General features: G+C 51.1%; 6 protein-coding genes across 6 annotated transcripts; 3 read left to right on the top strand and 3 right to left on the bottom strand.

The window, feature by feature from the left end:
• Positions 1-12: 12 nt before the first annotated feature.
• On the bottom strand, positions 13-820 carry VTN77DRAFT_2893 (uncharacterized protein; the record flags this gene model as incomplete). The annotated part of the gene is made up of 2 exons (XM_069418782.1): positions 13-744; positions 812-820. The coding sequence occupies 2 exons, from the start codon at positions 818-820 to the stop codon at positions 13-15; spliced, it is 741 nt and encodes a 246-aa protein (XP_069278951.1).
• Positions 821-1,855: 1,035 nt separating this feature from the next.
• Positions 1,856-3,510, top strand: VTN77DRAFT_2892 (uncharacterized protein; the record flags this gene model as incomplete). The annotated part of the gene is made up of 5 exons (XM_069418781.1): positions 1,856-2,196; positions 2,253-2,287; positions 2,394-2,566; positions 2,634-3,300; positions 3,359-3,510. The coding sequence occupies 5 exons, from the start codon at positions 1,856-1,858 to the stop codon at positions 3,508-3,510; spliced, it is 1,368 nt and encodes a 455-aa protein (XP_069278950.1).
• A 110-nt stretch (positions 3,511-3,620) lies between these two features.
• Positions 3,621-4,547, bottom strand: VTN77DRAFT_2891 (uncharacterized protein; the record flags this gene model as incomplete). Its single annotated transcript, XM_069418780.1, has 2 exons — positions 3,621-3,956; positions 4,032-4,547. 2 exons carry the CDS (start codon positions 4,545-4,547, stop codon positions 3,621-3,623), a joined length of 852 nt encoding a protein of 283 aa, XP_069278949.1.
• A 1,849-nt stretch (positions 4,548-6,396) lies between these two features.
• On the top strand, positions 6,397-8,554 carry VTN77DRAFT_2890 (uncharacterized protein; the record flags this gene model as incomplete). The annotated part of the gene is made up of 4 exons (XM_069418779.1): positions 6,397-6,452; positions 6,528-6,594; positions 6,664-8,256; positions 8,324-8,554. The coding sequence occupies 4 exons, from the start codon at positions 6,397-6,399 to the stop codon at positions 8,552-8,554; spliced, it is 1,947 nt and encodes a 648-aa protein (XP_069278948.1).
• A 670-nt stretch (positions 8,555-9,224) lies between these two features.
• VTN77DRAFT_2889 (uncharacterized protein) lies at positions 9,225-10,836 on the top strand (the record flags this gene model as incomplete). The annotated part of the gene is made up of 7 exons (XM_069418777.1): positions 9,225-9,263; positions 9,365-9,424; positions 9,678-9,706; positions 9,761-9,798; positions 9,864-9,927; positions 9,984-10,050; positions 10,123-10,836. The coding sequence occupies 7 exons, from the start codon at positions 9,225-9,227 to the stop codon at positions 10,834-10,836; spliced, it is 1,011 nt and encodes a 336-aa protein (XP_069278947.1).
• Positions 10,837-11,530: 694 nt separating this feature from the next.
• On the bottom strand, positions 11,531-12,880 carry VTN77DRAFT_2888 (uncharacterized protein; the record flags this gene model as incomplete). The annotated part of the gene is made up of 6 exons (XM_069418776.1): positions 11,531-11,667; positions 11,773-12,401; positions 12,460-12,555; positions 12,611-12,650; positions 12,702-12,815; positions 12,871-12,880. 6 exons carry the CDS (start codon positions 12,878-12,880, stop codon positions 11,531-11,533), a joined length of 1,026 nt encoding a protein of 341 aa, XP_069278946.1.
• Positions 12,881-13,606: the final 726 nt, after the last annotated feature.

The raw sequence follows: 13,606 nt of genomic DNA, 5'->3' as shown, positions 1-13,606 counted from the left end.
GAAAAGGCCGATCTAGTAAGAATCGGTCTCGATCTGCTGGAGGCAAGACTCAAACTCGGACCAATCCTTCATGACAACCTTGGCACCCAAGTCGGTCAACTTCTTGGCCATCTCGGCTCTCTTCTCGTCGCCGTGGTAGCTACCGACATAGGCAATGAGAGGAATGCCGGCCCGGATCGCGCTGAGTGCACCACTGCGACTGTCTTCAATGGCGACACACTCTTCTGCCTTCTTGCCGATCCGGTCGAGAGCCCAGAGGTAGACGGCGGGATCGGGCTTCGAGGTTGGCTTGGGCAGCGAGTTGGCAGCGCTGAAGATGTGGTCCGGACGGAAATACTTGTCCTGGCCCACCTTCTTGAGGGACGCCTTGACCCGGCGGAGAGCGGATGAGGAGACGACGGCGAGCCCGTATTTGCCAGAACGGTAGAGTTTCTCCAACTCTTCGTTGACTCCAATACAAGGTTTCGCCTTGGCTTCCAACTTGGCGATGACCTGGTTCTCTTCTTCCTTGACGTAGTGCTCCATTTCGTCCTTGGGCATGTCGAAGTTGTACTTGGCCTGGAGCGAGATCATCATGCCCCGAAAGTTCTGTCCCACGAAGTCCTGGATGAGCTGCTCGCCCGTGTAGCGATCAGTGATGTTCCGCTTCGCCAGGATCTCGTTGGCAATCTCGGCGCAGGCCTCAAAGGCCAATTCCTCGGACATGACGAGGGTGTTGTCGCAGTCGAACAGGAGTTGGGTGATCTGCGCGAGGATGCTGTCAGTATGGTGCGTCCTTGATGTCACTGGTAGATCAGAAGCTCCATCATACCTTAGGCATGATTGCAGGTCTTTGATGAGCTTGTTGATATGATATCAAATTGATGTAGCCAGAGTACGTGGAAAGTACTAAATTGGCAGCGTTGAGGATGAAAGGCGTGAGAGTGGGCAGAGATGGAGAAGAGACAAAGAGATGTTGAGAAGATAAGGTGAGGTGGGGTGAGGTGAATTGATAGAAGGATGGATATGTCGTGATGGTGAATGGAAGAAGGAAGGATGAGGGAAATACCAGGACTGAAAGGCAGATGGTGGAACCTTAAGTACCCAATATGGGAAGAGCCCAGAGAGTGACGCTCATCACATCGTCGTCCATGAAACAGGGCGGTGATGACCTCACAGTACAAGCCCAGCAAGGCAAGGGCGGGGGCCTCTTTCCCTTCGGGCAAGAGCGGGATGGCTGCCTCAGCCTTCTGATCGGTGACGTCGTTTGGAGGGTCTGGCGCTACCTAATCGGGGGCCCGGGGCGGCGTGTCTTTTGGCTGGGGTTGGCTGCAACAGCGGCAGTGTTATTGGCACCCTCTCACCCAGAGTCCCAACTGAAGCGCAACTCCCGCACCGCCAAGCGGGGCCCGAAGCGTCTCACCGCCCTCGAGGGCCCCTAAGAGCCCCTCTAATCTGCCCGCCGGGAGGACGTGCCCGTTCCACTCGCATAGGGCAATTCACAGCCGCACATTGGCTGTTGAAGACATGGTCCTTCCATTGAGTCCCGGTCAACCATTTTGGCAATCTCTTCAGAGGAGCAAATTAAAAGAACATTCCGGTTAACAGAGACCCGCACAGTCCAATTAGGTACTGTTCATTTCCTCGTCTTACCTACTAACCTGTCTTAGCCCGTCCTTCATACTCGAGTGCCCGCTACGACCTCATTCTCCGTCCGGATCCTGCCTGGAGCAGAAAATACCAAAACCTGATTGGGTGCCGATTTCAGGAACGATAATTTCTCTTCATCTTCTTGTCGTCCTGAGAACAGGCTTCTTTCTCTTTACAGATTATTACACAGGAACTAGGGATTCTTGGACCGGTGAAAGCGGCGAAAATGGGTTCCGATAATGCATACCCGGTTTCCGTCTCGTCCCTCCATTTCCCCTCCGCGGCGCTATCTGTCTCGCAAACGCTGTCGTCGCTACGGCGATCTGCGCTCTCGGTCACGAATCGACTGCGATCCATTGAAGCCGATGCTCGCTTTGTGGAAGAAGTCGCCAACCACTACCATCTTCCTCTAATTGCCAACGAGAGATGTGGGAGCTGGTATATACCGCCGGAGAGAAAGGCGGGGAGTGCCTACTTCAAGAGCACTGATGGCCACACTGGCCAGTGGGATTTCAGTTTCCGGAGACTAAATCTCCAGATTCTTCCTATTGCACGAGAGCATGGCGGGTAGGATGTCCGGGGCCCCTCAACGCTTTCTCTACGACTAAGAAGTGCCTGCTTAGATGCATTATTGTGGACTCCACGCGCAGGGGTAAATGTAAGTTTTTCCTTCCCACTGTGCCTCTGCGCTGTCAACCTTTAGCTTTCCTTTTTACGGTTTGCATGTGAGCAACATGGGAGTGACCATAGGACAACATGTGCAGTGATGCCCGACGCTTTGTCGAAGACGGTCCCGATATGGTGCGCTGTAATGAACAGAGCGCTATTTCCATCAGAAACCGGGCTCCATGCGGTGCAATTCCCGCCTAATTACCTGGGTGAATCGGAAGAATATCAAATCGAAAAGAGAATAGATGGGTTTGTAAAATCCCTGAAAGTAAGCTGCCAAGATGGGACCAAGTCGTCGCGTGAAACCCCGACTGATCAATATGTCTGTACGATAGGAACTGAAATTAGATCTGGACGAATTGAGGAGGAGCCTTGGTAAACCCATTCGAATCGCATGGGCCAACCAAGCGTATTTCTACCCGACGGACTTACAAAAGGGAGACGACTATACTCTTTTCGTCCTCTGTTCTGCTTCAAAACGAGTACACGGAGCTGAGATATCCGAGGGCGGTTATATCCAAGGGGCTGGTGATGATAGCGAGGGATGGTCTCATGGCCTGACACCGCCCGTGTTCTGGGAAAACAAATACACGCTCTTTGCTACAGAGGAAAGTGACTTGCCCGAGCTAATTGAGCAGTTGATGGAAGAACATCGCAAGCAAGGAGCTGGTCCACAAGCAACACTGATCCAGCCAACTCGGAATCTCTACATTGGCCAAGCAGGTGATGCCTCGAGCAAAAGCGGTGTGTATGACCTGGTCATAGCCTGCCACGACAAGCCCCTTGAGTCTGGAGCGGATCCAAAGAAGCTCAATCTTGGCTGCAGCACCTCCAAGCTTGGTAGTCGAGACCTGCGAAAAGCCTTAGACCAAGTGAAAGCATTTGTCGAGACTCATCTATCCGCAGACCCGTCTCGCTCACTGCTGGTGACTTGCGAAACGGGGAAGGATCTTTCTGTAGGGACACTACTAGCGATCATCTGTTTATTCTATGACGATAACGGTAACCACTTTTCAATCAAGGATTGATTGTTCCCTGTTCAACTGACCGTTCTGGGCAGGCAACTTTGTCGGACTACAAACAGGAACTCCAATGGACAAACAGTTTATTCGGCAGCGCCTCGCATGGATTGTCACGTCCAAGCATGACGCAAATCCTTCACGGGCGACTCTCCAGTCGGTCAATGCATTCCTCATGCAAAGACCAGATTAGAAAGTGGTCGTGTCTGTCCTTAGGCATGATCTGACAGGTATTGAAGCTTTATGGCTGGCGCCTTTTGGAACCTGGCTCCAGTATATATATATGTTTCCTGCTCAGAGGATTTATTCGTTGACGACTGCTTCAACGATAGCTCCAGCGCTCCCCTGATCTAATCCGTCCAACACGGCCATGTCATCCTCGCTGATCTCAAAATCATAAACATCCGCGTTGGCAGCAATCCGAGAAGGGTTTTCACTCTTTGGCAGAGGAACCCATTGCTTCTGCAACCCGTAACGGACAAGTATCTGCGCCGTGGTCTTTCCGTACTTCTGCGCCACACCAACTAATGTAGGGTCGTTGGCCTTATAATTTCGGACGAGGGGCGAGTAAGCTTCTACGACGATGCCATGCTTCTTACAATATTGATCAATGACGCGCTGTTGACACCAGGGATGGAGCTGTATATCGCACCAGTTAGAACACCACGCTGGAGGTGAATTCAGTTTAATGGAAACCAGGGGCAGCATGCTCACCTCGATCTGATTGACATGTGGTGGCCAGACCTTGGCGTAGGCCTTCATCTCCTCGATATGCTTCACTCCGTAGTTACTGACGCCGATGCTTTTCGTCTTGCCCTCCTCCAAAAGTCTCTCGAGGGCCTGCCACATTTCTTTCCGACCAGCTGGGCCAGAGCTGGCACTGTGAATGAGGAAAAGATCCACATAGCCATCTTTCCCAGCGATCTTTTCGACGCTATTCAAGGCTTTCTCGTAGGTCGCCTGCGGTGAACCACCAGGAGTCATGATTTTCGTCGTGATAAACACCTCCTCCCGCGGAATGCCCGATTGTCGCACCGCCTCTCCCACTTCCTTCTCGTTTCCATAGAATTGCGCAGTGTCAATGTGACGGTAGCCGACCTTCAGGGCGTTCAGACACGCTTGCACGCATTGTTGCTGGTGAGCGCGGTAGACACCGAAGCCCAGACGGGGAATTCTGACGTTGGAATTGGGGAGAGGTAGGAGATCGGTTATTGCGTAGTTCGTAGACATTATGACTCCGACACGGCGTGAAGTGATTGAAGATGCGCTTGGATCAGCACCCGAACGTTCGCTCGCGATACGACGGTGAATTGGGTCCGCAAAAATCCTGAAGTAAGGTATGTACAGAGCTGCTATGACATATCTTGCCAATGGCTGTCAAATTGATGCGTGGTGGGAAAACGTTGGCACTCTGACGCCCTCGAGGATGGTTTAGTTACCCCCACTTGGAGGGGCTCCCGGAAAATTATTGATGACATCTCCAGCCGGCCCGCGACCGGGGGAGGATTCAAGACTCGAAGCATCGGCCTGGGTCCGATGCAGTCTGTGTCATTCAAAACGTCGTTCACTGTACGACATTATTTCTCAATCAGACTCGGAAATCATAGCAGATCAGCGTTCATTGCCACGGCCTGTGATGGTTGTGAAGGGTTCGGGTCCTTGCAGGGACTGCGGCTAACTGACGGAAGCTCAATTCGTGCCGATCCCAGCACCTCGGTCATTTCGATCAATGCGATCTTTCAGACAAGTCCTGGTGATCTGTGATATTATTGGCTATAAAATTTCTCGTTGAAGGAGAGGTCGCTGGCAGGAACCATTCCTCCTATTTCGCAGCCGGAGGAAATCCAGCGTCTAATAATGTACTCCGTACCCTACGTTTCATCAATTCAACCAACAGAGGTTCACAGGCCAAGTTGTAACCCTGGGCGACTGCCTCAGCAAGCAGCAATTGGTTGTGGTTTGTGAGTCCTCACCAGCCCCTCATTGTCAGGCGGTCGTCTCGGGGGACCCGGACGCTTTGGTTCCTAATCTGGCGAGGATCAACCCTCCACTTGTTCGTTCCATCGCTATTCACTGATCTTTACTGACGAACGTGTGGTCATGATATCTCACGGAGTTAGCAAAATTCCCGCTCACCAATGACCATGTAGCTCGGAATGAACCCTGTAACCCTCCCTGTGCTGGTGTCTAGTGGAAAATCAAAAGTGAAGACGTATGAATCGGATTGGTAGTAGTAGTTTGTCAGATACTACCTAGGCATTTGCACCTTAGAGATCGATCATACGGAGTACATGGTTAGTAATTGGTTGAACGCAATAGATCTATAATATAATAGGTCTAATGTTTCGCTCGAGTCGTCACGTGGGGCTGTGGCCACTGGACCTGGTGGTGAATAGCATGTTGCAGGCTATGAAAGCTTGTGGCATTGCAACGTGGTGTGGAATACGGAGTACTGTTTTGAGTGTAGGACAAATCCTCTGCCACGCAGTCTGCATGTGACAACGCTTCATTCAGCAAACAGCCCTCCTGATTAGTTGATAGCAAGTCGATGAGGAAAGACATGGCAGACCTCATCTCATCTCCAAGCAAGACACAAAACATATTTAGAAATTTAGATCCCGATGGAATGCTTCACATGATAGGGCAATTGTTTGGAACAGCAAAACAAAGTTGGTGGGTGAGCGACATTGCCGGAGCACGGTCCCTGGTTCGGTTGCTGCGGAGGCTGCCATTGTTGACAACTTCTACTCTGTATGCCAGCTAGCCATAGCGGGAAAGGGAGCCCTCATGGGGTCCCGCAGTATCCTGAGCCCCTAATCAGCAAACAGACAAGCTTTTCCATGCGTTACTATCCATTGTCAAACTCGGGCTTCCTGACTACTAAATAAATAACAATACTTTGCCGATCTTCGGTCGAGCGTTTCACAGCGCCGAACTGGCATCGATAGCAACCCCTCCCTAAATCTCGCCTTCCTTATCCTCTACAACTATTGATTGCTCCAACACTGACCTTACCTGTCCGGCCCACCAACCCCTTTTTGTCTCTTTGGAAAGCCCTTGATGAGTGTCCACCACCACCATGTTGATGGTCGAGAAGCAGTGGATTAATGTGCAGCAAAAGACCTTCACAAAATGGTTAGTCGTGCCATGATTGGATATCTATCCTGGTTACTGTGACCTCTGAGCTGAACGATCCGTGCTTGACAACAGGCTCAACAACAAACTCAAGGTCCGAAACATCGTCATCGAAGACCTAGTGCATGATCTGTCCGATGGCGTGAGTCTCTTCTCCTCTGCCCGTGCGCCTTCCCTGTCTACAGCATCTCTCTGACCTCCCTCCGTTCAGGTCATTCTCATCCACCTGCTTGAGATTCTGGGCGGCGAGTCCCTCGGTCGATATGCTGCCAAGCCGAAGCTACGTGTGCAGAAATTCGAGAATGTCAACAAAAGTCTTGATTTCATCAAGGGGCGGGGGATACAAATGACCAACATTGGGGCGGAGGACGTTGTTGACGGCAACAGAAAGATCATCCTGGGATTGATTTGGACCCTGATCTTAAGGTTTACCATCAGCGACATCAACCAAGAAGGTCTTTCGGCAAAGGAGGGCTTACTGTTATGGTGCCAGCGGAAGACTGCCTGTTACCCCGAAGTCGAGGTCAGGGATTTCTCTACCAGCTGGAATGACGGGCTGGCCTTCTGCGCCCTTCTTGACATTCATCGACCGGACCTGATCGACTTTGACTCCCTGGACAAGAATGATCACCGCGGGAACATGAAGCTGGCGTTTGATATTGCTACGAATGAGATTGGCATTCCGGACCTGCTTGACGTTGACGACATCTGCGATGTGGCCAAACCGGACGAGCGATCGCTCATGACCTATATCGCTTACTGGTTCCATGCCTTCTCGCAACTGGAAAAGGTCGAGAATGCCGGTAGACGGGTGGAGAAGTTCATCACCAATATGCAAGGTGCCTGGGAGATGCAGAGCTCCTACGAGCGGAGAATGAGGGAGCTGCTGCGCCAGATCGCTGAACAGAGAGCTCAATGGCGCGAGGCATCCTTCGAAGGGACCTACGCCGACGCGAAGGAACAGCTCAACCAGTTCTCACAATATAAGAGGACCCAGAAGCGAAAATGGGTGGCGGAGAAGTCTGATCTCGCCGCTCTGCTAGGAAACATCAAGACCAAGCTCAGCACCTACCGTCTGCGCGCCTACGAACCTCCTCCAGAGCTGCGGCCGGAGGTCCTTGACCGCGAATGGGAAAACCTCTTGAAAGACGAGCAGGCGCGCAGTCGGCTCATCAACGAAACTATTCGAGATATCAAGAACGCCCTCCGTCGCTCGTTTGCAGACAAAGCCAACGATTTCGCACTCACACTGAAAACGCTGTCTTTGGCCATTTCTGGGTTGGAAGGTGATGTGGAGGATCAACTCGCTCACGTCCAGCGCCTGAATGCCAATCTGCCGCCTCTCGATGCTTTCTTGGAAACCATCGCCGATCTGGATGAGCAATGTCAGGAAGCGAACATCGAAGAGAATGACTTTACGACGTACACCTTGGATGAGCTATCATATGAGCTCGGGCTGGTAAAGTCCAGCGTAGCCAAGAAACTGGCATTCCTCGAGAACCAAATGGTCGCACGGAACATGACGAACCTTACACCTATCCAATTGGAGGAGTTTGAGTCGGTGTTCCGGCACTTCGACCGCGACGGTTCAAACACTCTTCATGAAATTGAATTCTCTGCGGCTCTTGCGAGCCTGGGACTCGTCTACGATGAGGAAGAGATGCACGAAGTCTTTATGCAGACGTCTGGCGGGGGCTCAAGCGTCAGCTTTGAGCAGTTCATCCGTTTCATGGTCAGCGTAACAGAAGATCAGAACAGCGCGGAGCAAGTTTTTCAAAGCTTCCGTGAGGTCGCCGACGGAAAGGTATGCCAGATCGTTTGTTTTTTTGTTATCAACTGCAGATTCCATGCGCATGCTGACGCCTTCACAGCCCTATGTTACGGAACTCGATCTCAGACACTCTCTCATTCCTGACGAAGTTATCGAAAATCTCCTTGAAACGATGCCTCGGCATGAGGGTCCGGATCTTCTTGAGGATAGGGATGTTCCCAAGTATGATTACATCACCTTCATGGAGAGGATTATGGACCACGGCAAACCTGGCCAGGCCGAGTCCGGCAGTGGCCACCAGAAGCAATCCTCGATCAACGGGGGCTATTAAAGGATATCCGGTTCCAGCATTTATGGTTTTTGCGGAGTGTTTTTTCTTTTTTCCTCGGTGGGCTGGGCTAGCGGCGGTCTGTCATTTGTCTTTCTTCATGAATTCTTAATCTTGCATGCAGGGCAGTTCCATTTTTTCTGCGATACGCTTTCTGGATACAGCCCTTGGCCTCTCGTTTGTGATGCCAGGTACGTCACTCACGTCCTTCACGTCCTCTAAAATTGAGATTACTGCTACTGCATGTTAATACTTCGAGCTCGTCTATCTTTCATTCAGAGTACAGTAAAGCCGAGACCCTGGGATCTGTATGCTTACAGCGTAGCTTAGTTGCATAAGACTGGAGAAAAATATCGGTTTGCATCAGTATATAATTTTTCCAAATGACGATCATTGCATCCACTCTACTCCGTAAGCTTCAAATTGCACAGTACATCTACGTACATACACGTCACTTGATTCACTTGTACTCTGAGCTTCCCCATAGACCCAGAATCACGTGATAGGCCTTCCGTCTCAGCCACAGGCCCAAGCAAATGATTGGTGTCTTGTCATCACAACTGTGCTCGCAGGAGCTCAGCACACTCACTTTTCCAAAAACTTCTGTTCTGTTTTCTCAATTTCTTCTTTCGACTGATCAGTCTACCAATCGTTAGAGCCAATTGTTGCAGAGATGGATCGCAGCCTGGATGAGATCATCGCTGAACGTCCCGTAAGCTCTCCGTTGCCCTGCTACGCGTGACTACTGTTACAGCATAACACGGTTGGCTACATCACACGATAGAGAGGCTAACATGAGCGTTTGTATCATAGAGGCAGAACCGCCGTGGACGTGGAAGTCGTAACAATGCTCCCCGCGACGGCGTCAAAAAGGTACAGTTTGGCCAACTTCTTCGCCCTGACACGTCCTGATCGATCTGATATCTGACTTGCGTCTCCTTACCTAGGTGTCATTCCTCCTCCTTCTATCGCGTCCTGTCGCTCCGTGAAAAGCATCCGGTGGTCGGGTTCATGGTCCTTGGACCAAAACCGCAGCCACAGTGCGCGCAGAAAGATGGATCGTTATCATGATAACCTAGAATTTGACCCCAGCTGACCTTGTCCTCTTTTTTCTCAAATGTAACAGTCATACCGAGAGCGGGTTGATCTAGATCGGTAAGAGTCTCTGGGTTCCGGGAGTTTTGACACAGGGGTTGCTAATTCTGGCAGTGATTGGGTTCACGACAAGTTCGAAGACGACACAGACAGTATGTCCTAGCCTTCGATCTCGGGCAATGTCTTGTTCTTTGTCTTACCTCTTATCTCTTTCCAGCGCGAACATTTCGTCGCGACTCCCGCCCCCGACGTGGTGATCGTTATTCTCCCGAACGCGAGCGGTATGTCTTTCCACATGTTGATAGTTTTGTACAAGACACTAATATACTCAATTTAGTCCCCCTGCAGGGGCTAAGCTCCGGATTGACAATCTTCACTACGATCTGACAGAAGACGATTTGGAGGTATGTCATTTTCTTTACTCCAAATACATTCTTGCCACATAGCAGCCACTAACCAAGCTTTTCGTCGGGCAGGATCTATTCACCCGAATTGGACCAGTTTCTCGTGTATCTATCAAATATGATCGCGCCGGACGCTCCGAAGGTATTGCATTCGTCACATACGATCACATAGAAGATGCGAGAACGGCTATTCGTGAATTTGACGGCGCCAACGCAAAAGGCCAGCCCATCCGTCTTACTCTCATTTCTTCTGGTGGAGCACGCGGAGGCCGGAATCCGTTTGACAATGTCGAGAAACCGAAGGGAAGCCTGTTTGATCGCATCGAACGCCCGCGCGACAGACGCAGCCTCAGCCCGGAAAGCGAGAGTGACAGTGCCGGACGCCGCCGGCGTGGAAGATACGGAGGTCGCCGTAGTGATGTGTCCAAACCTCCTCCCGACCATATTGATCGCTATGTGCCGGGACAGCGCTCTCCCGTTCGCAGGAATGGTGGCGGACGACGACCCGGTGAACGACGCGAGTCGAAGAGAAGAACGGACAGTCAAGGTCGCCCGATGGTCAACGGCCGGCCGAGAAAGACCCAGGAAGAACTCGACCAAGAGATGGATGACTACTGGGAAAACGCCAACGTCGGAGCGGCCAACAACAATGTCGGAAAGGATGCCGCTGCCCCTGTCCCAGAGCAGGCCCAGGCCCAGGCTCCGACTCAGGCTCAGGCTCCGCAGGTGGCACCTCCTTCGACCACTGCTGCGACTGGCGACGATGATATCGACATGGTCGAGTGAGCAGCAGATCAGCCAAGTTTACTAGCTGTGTGCTGTGTGTACTCTCGAGTCCGGCATTTTAATTCTTCGATCTCGTTTCTCCCCTTCACACAAAAGAAATTGCACCGGTGTCAGGTCAGGTTTTATGGTTGATATTGTTATTATTACCAGGATCGATAATTTTTTTTGATATTTCTTTTTGTTCAGAACAAATGCATTAGTATAATTAGCATTGAAATGAGTCTCAAACAAAGTCTGTTGTTAATTATTAAGTGTGTGTCTTGTGTCTTGTCCTCGGTTCGGCTTCGGGCTGTGTAGTGTCCTATATAACGTTCTCCCGTTGATTTTTTTTTTCGCAGTAATAATACTCCAGCAGCAGAATATCCTTGATTTCCCTTTTCTTTCCCTCTCTCTCTCTTTTTTTTCTCTGTCCGGTCTGTCTGTGGTAGGTAGGTACCTAGGTAAGGGACCTGCTTCCACTATGTACTGTACCTGGGATCGAGTCATTTAATTAAAAATGGGAGAGGATGGATTAATTATTGATTGGTCGATTGATTGATAGTTGATGAATTGATAGATTCATAGATTCATCATCATATGATCTAGGTCCCTTATCATAACCTATTATAACCTAAGCCTATACCTGTCTGCCTGCCTGCCTTCCTGCCTTCCTGCCTCCCTGCCTGCCTGTCTGTATTGTATGTCTGTCGACTGTCTACCGCCAAAGCCCGTATGGCTCCCGACAGGCCTTCCACAGCTTGATGGTTCCGTCTTCACTTCCTGTGCCGTAGAGCTTGCCGTCTGGCGAGTAGCTGACGGACCAGATGGGGCCGTGGTGACCTTTTTGGACCTCTGTGAGAAGGAAAAAAAAAGTGTTAGCCTTCAGCTTCTGTGTTTTTGTTTGGAGGAGGCAAGATAGTCGAGAGCGAGAGGGAGGGATAAAGAGATATTACATACCAAGCTCCTCATCAGTGTGCAGATCGTAGACTCGTGCCCAGGTGTCCTCTCCCGCACCACCGGTGACAAAACGACCCGTCTCGTTGTTCACGGCTACACTGGCGACCTCGTACTTGAAGTCGACCTTTTTGAGCAAGCGGCCCGGCGTGGCGCCGTCGAAGAGATACACGCTCTTCCCCGCGGCGACGCTTAGGATCCCGGGGTCGTTCGGTCTCGTGGCCAGGCTGTTGAGCTCGCAGCTGCCGATGGTACCTTCGACCACATACTCGACGACCGGATGCCGTGAGCGCAGGTCCCACCATCGGATCTTGCGGTCTTCGGCGGCCGTGGTGAGGATGTTGTAGTCTTGGTTCCAGACGATGGACTTGATCGTTCCCCCGTGGACGCCGGGGCCGATCTCGTAGCTCGTCATGGACTCGGATCCTGAACTAGGTCCGTTCGTCGACGAGCCCGTGGATGATCCATTCGTGGACTCACTCCGGGTCAAGTCGAAGATGCGGAGCTTCTTCTCGACGCCTCCGGTGGCGAGGACCTGAGGGTTCAATTGGATAGGAAAGGCAACCGCCCGCACGATGTGGGAGTGCTGCAGTGTGTGAAGGCACTCGCCTGTGTGCGTGTCCCAGACTTTACTGTGGGAGTAGTTAACAGGATGAATGCTGTTTGATATATCAGGCGGTCTTGACGTACGCTGAAAAATCTGCAGCGGCGGTAGCTGCTATATTGGCGTCTGCCGATAGACGAGCCTGCCATACTGCACCTTTGTGGCCCATAAAGGTCCCAATCCTGCTCAGCAAGTTAGTACACCCATCAACCTTTGGTGAGTAAAGCTAGAACGAACCAGTCACCGGTTATACCATCACGGAGCATAGGATTGTTATCTACAAGGGAGGTCAGCTGGAGACAATTTCGAGAAAGGTCTGCGATGTTACCTTTGCATGCTGAGATCAAGTAATATTGATCATCTTCCACTATGGAAGAAAAGCTGAGATGTGGAACTGGACGCGAGTGTCCATGGCAGGTCAAAGGAACGACTTTGGGGATATCTGTTCATGGTCAACAATGCGCTAAGCAATTCCCTTTGGCATCGGCCACACTCACCCGAAGCCATTTGGGCTCCTTGAAAGCCAAAAATCGCCAGCCCACGAGACAGATGAAAACAAGAAATTCCTTTAGACGATGATTCCCAGAGTGATGAATACGATACTGTCGATCAAGCACCTGGCATGGAAATCACGCAGAATTCTCCTCAAGCAAAATCAAACGAATATGACGGATTAGAAGATTCAGATGACAGTAGCAATGCGATAATAAATCAAAGCCCTGAATAATGAAGAAGCACCGAGTAAGGCATCATATTCGTCAAGTCGTAACCGCCAAGAAAATCGAAAGCACACGATTGGTTCACCAGAGAGACTGCGGGGCTGAAGGATTGATGTAGATGGCAAAGAAAAAGAAAGTAATAAACGGCCAGTATCCCAGTTACAGGTCCCTAGCAACGGGTTGAAACTCGGGCAAGAAGGTTGCGGTCTCTCCGGACCCTGGCAGTTGAGAGGCAGGCGGGTATTCGACGGTATTGTTAGTGCCAGATTGAGATGGAGAAAATGTCCGATATGAAGCGCGACTAGCCCTTAGCCCTTCCAAGGCCCCGGTGGGGAATAGCGCAGTTGACCTGACCAGCACGTGAGAGCCTCACGACGAGTTGGCAACCACCAGCAGGAAACAACACAGCAGGAAGATATCCTCGAGTTCCGGCGTCTATTATATTTATGCAGTTTTCTACTCCGCATCATCTCCTCTCTAGCCTGAGTTGTGTCTGCTATCTGTCCGTCCAAAA

Source organism: Rasamsonia byssochlamydoides, assembly GCF_041956645.1.
Source record: "Rasamsonia byssochlamydoides strain NRRL 3658 unplaced genomic scaffold VTN77scaffold_20, whole genome shotgun sequence".
Lineage (NCBI taxonomy): Eukaryota > Fungi > Ascomycota > Eurotiomycetes > Eurotiales > Trichocomaceae > Rasamsonia > Rasamsonia byssochlamydoides.
The sequence above is the reverse complement of the archived record's forward strand: the minus strand, read 5'-3'. Positions and strand labels throughout refer to the sequence as shown.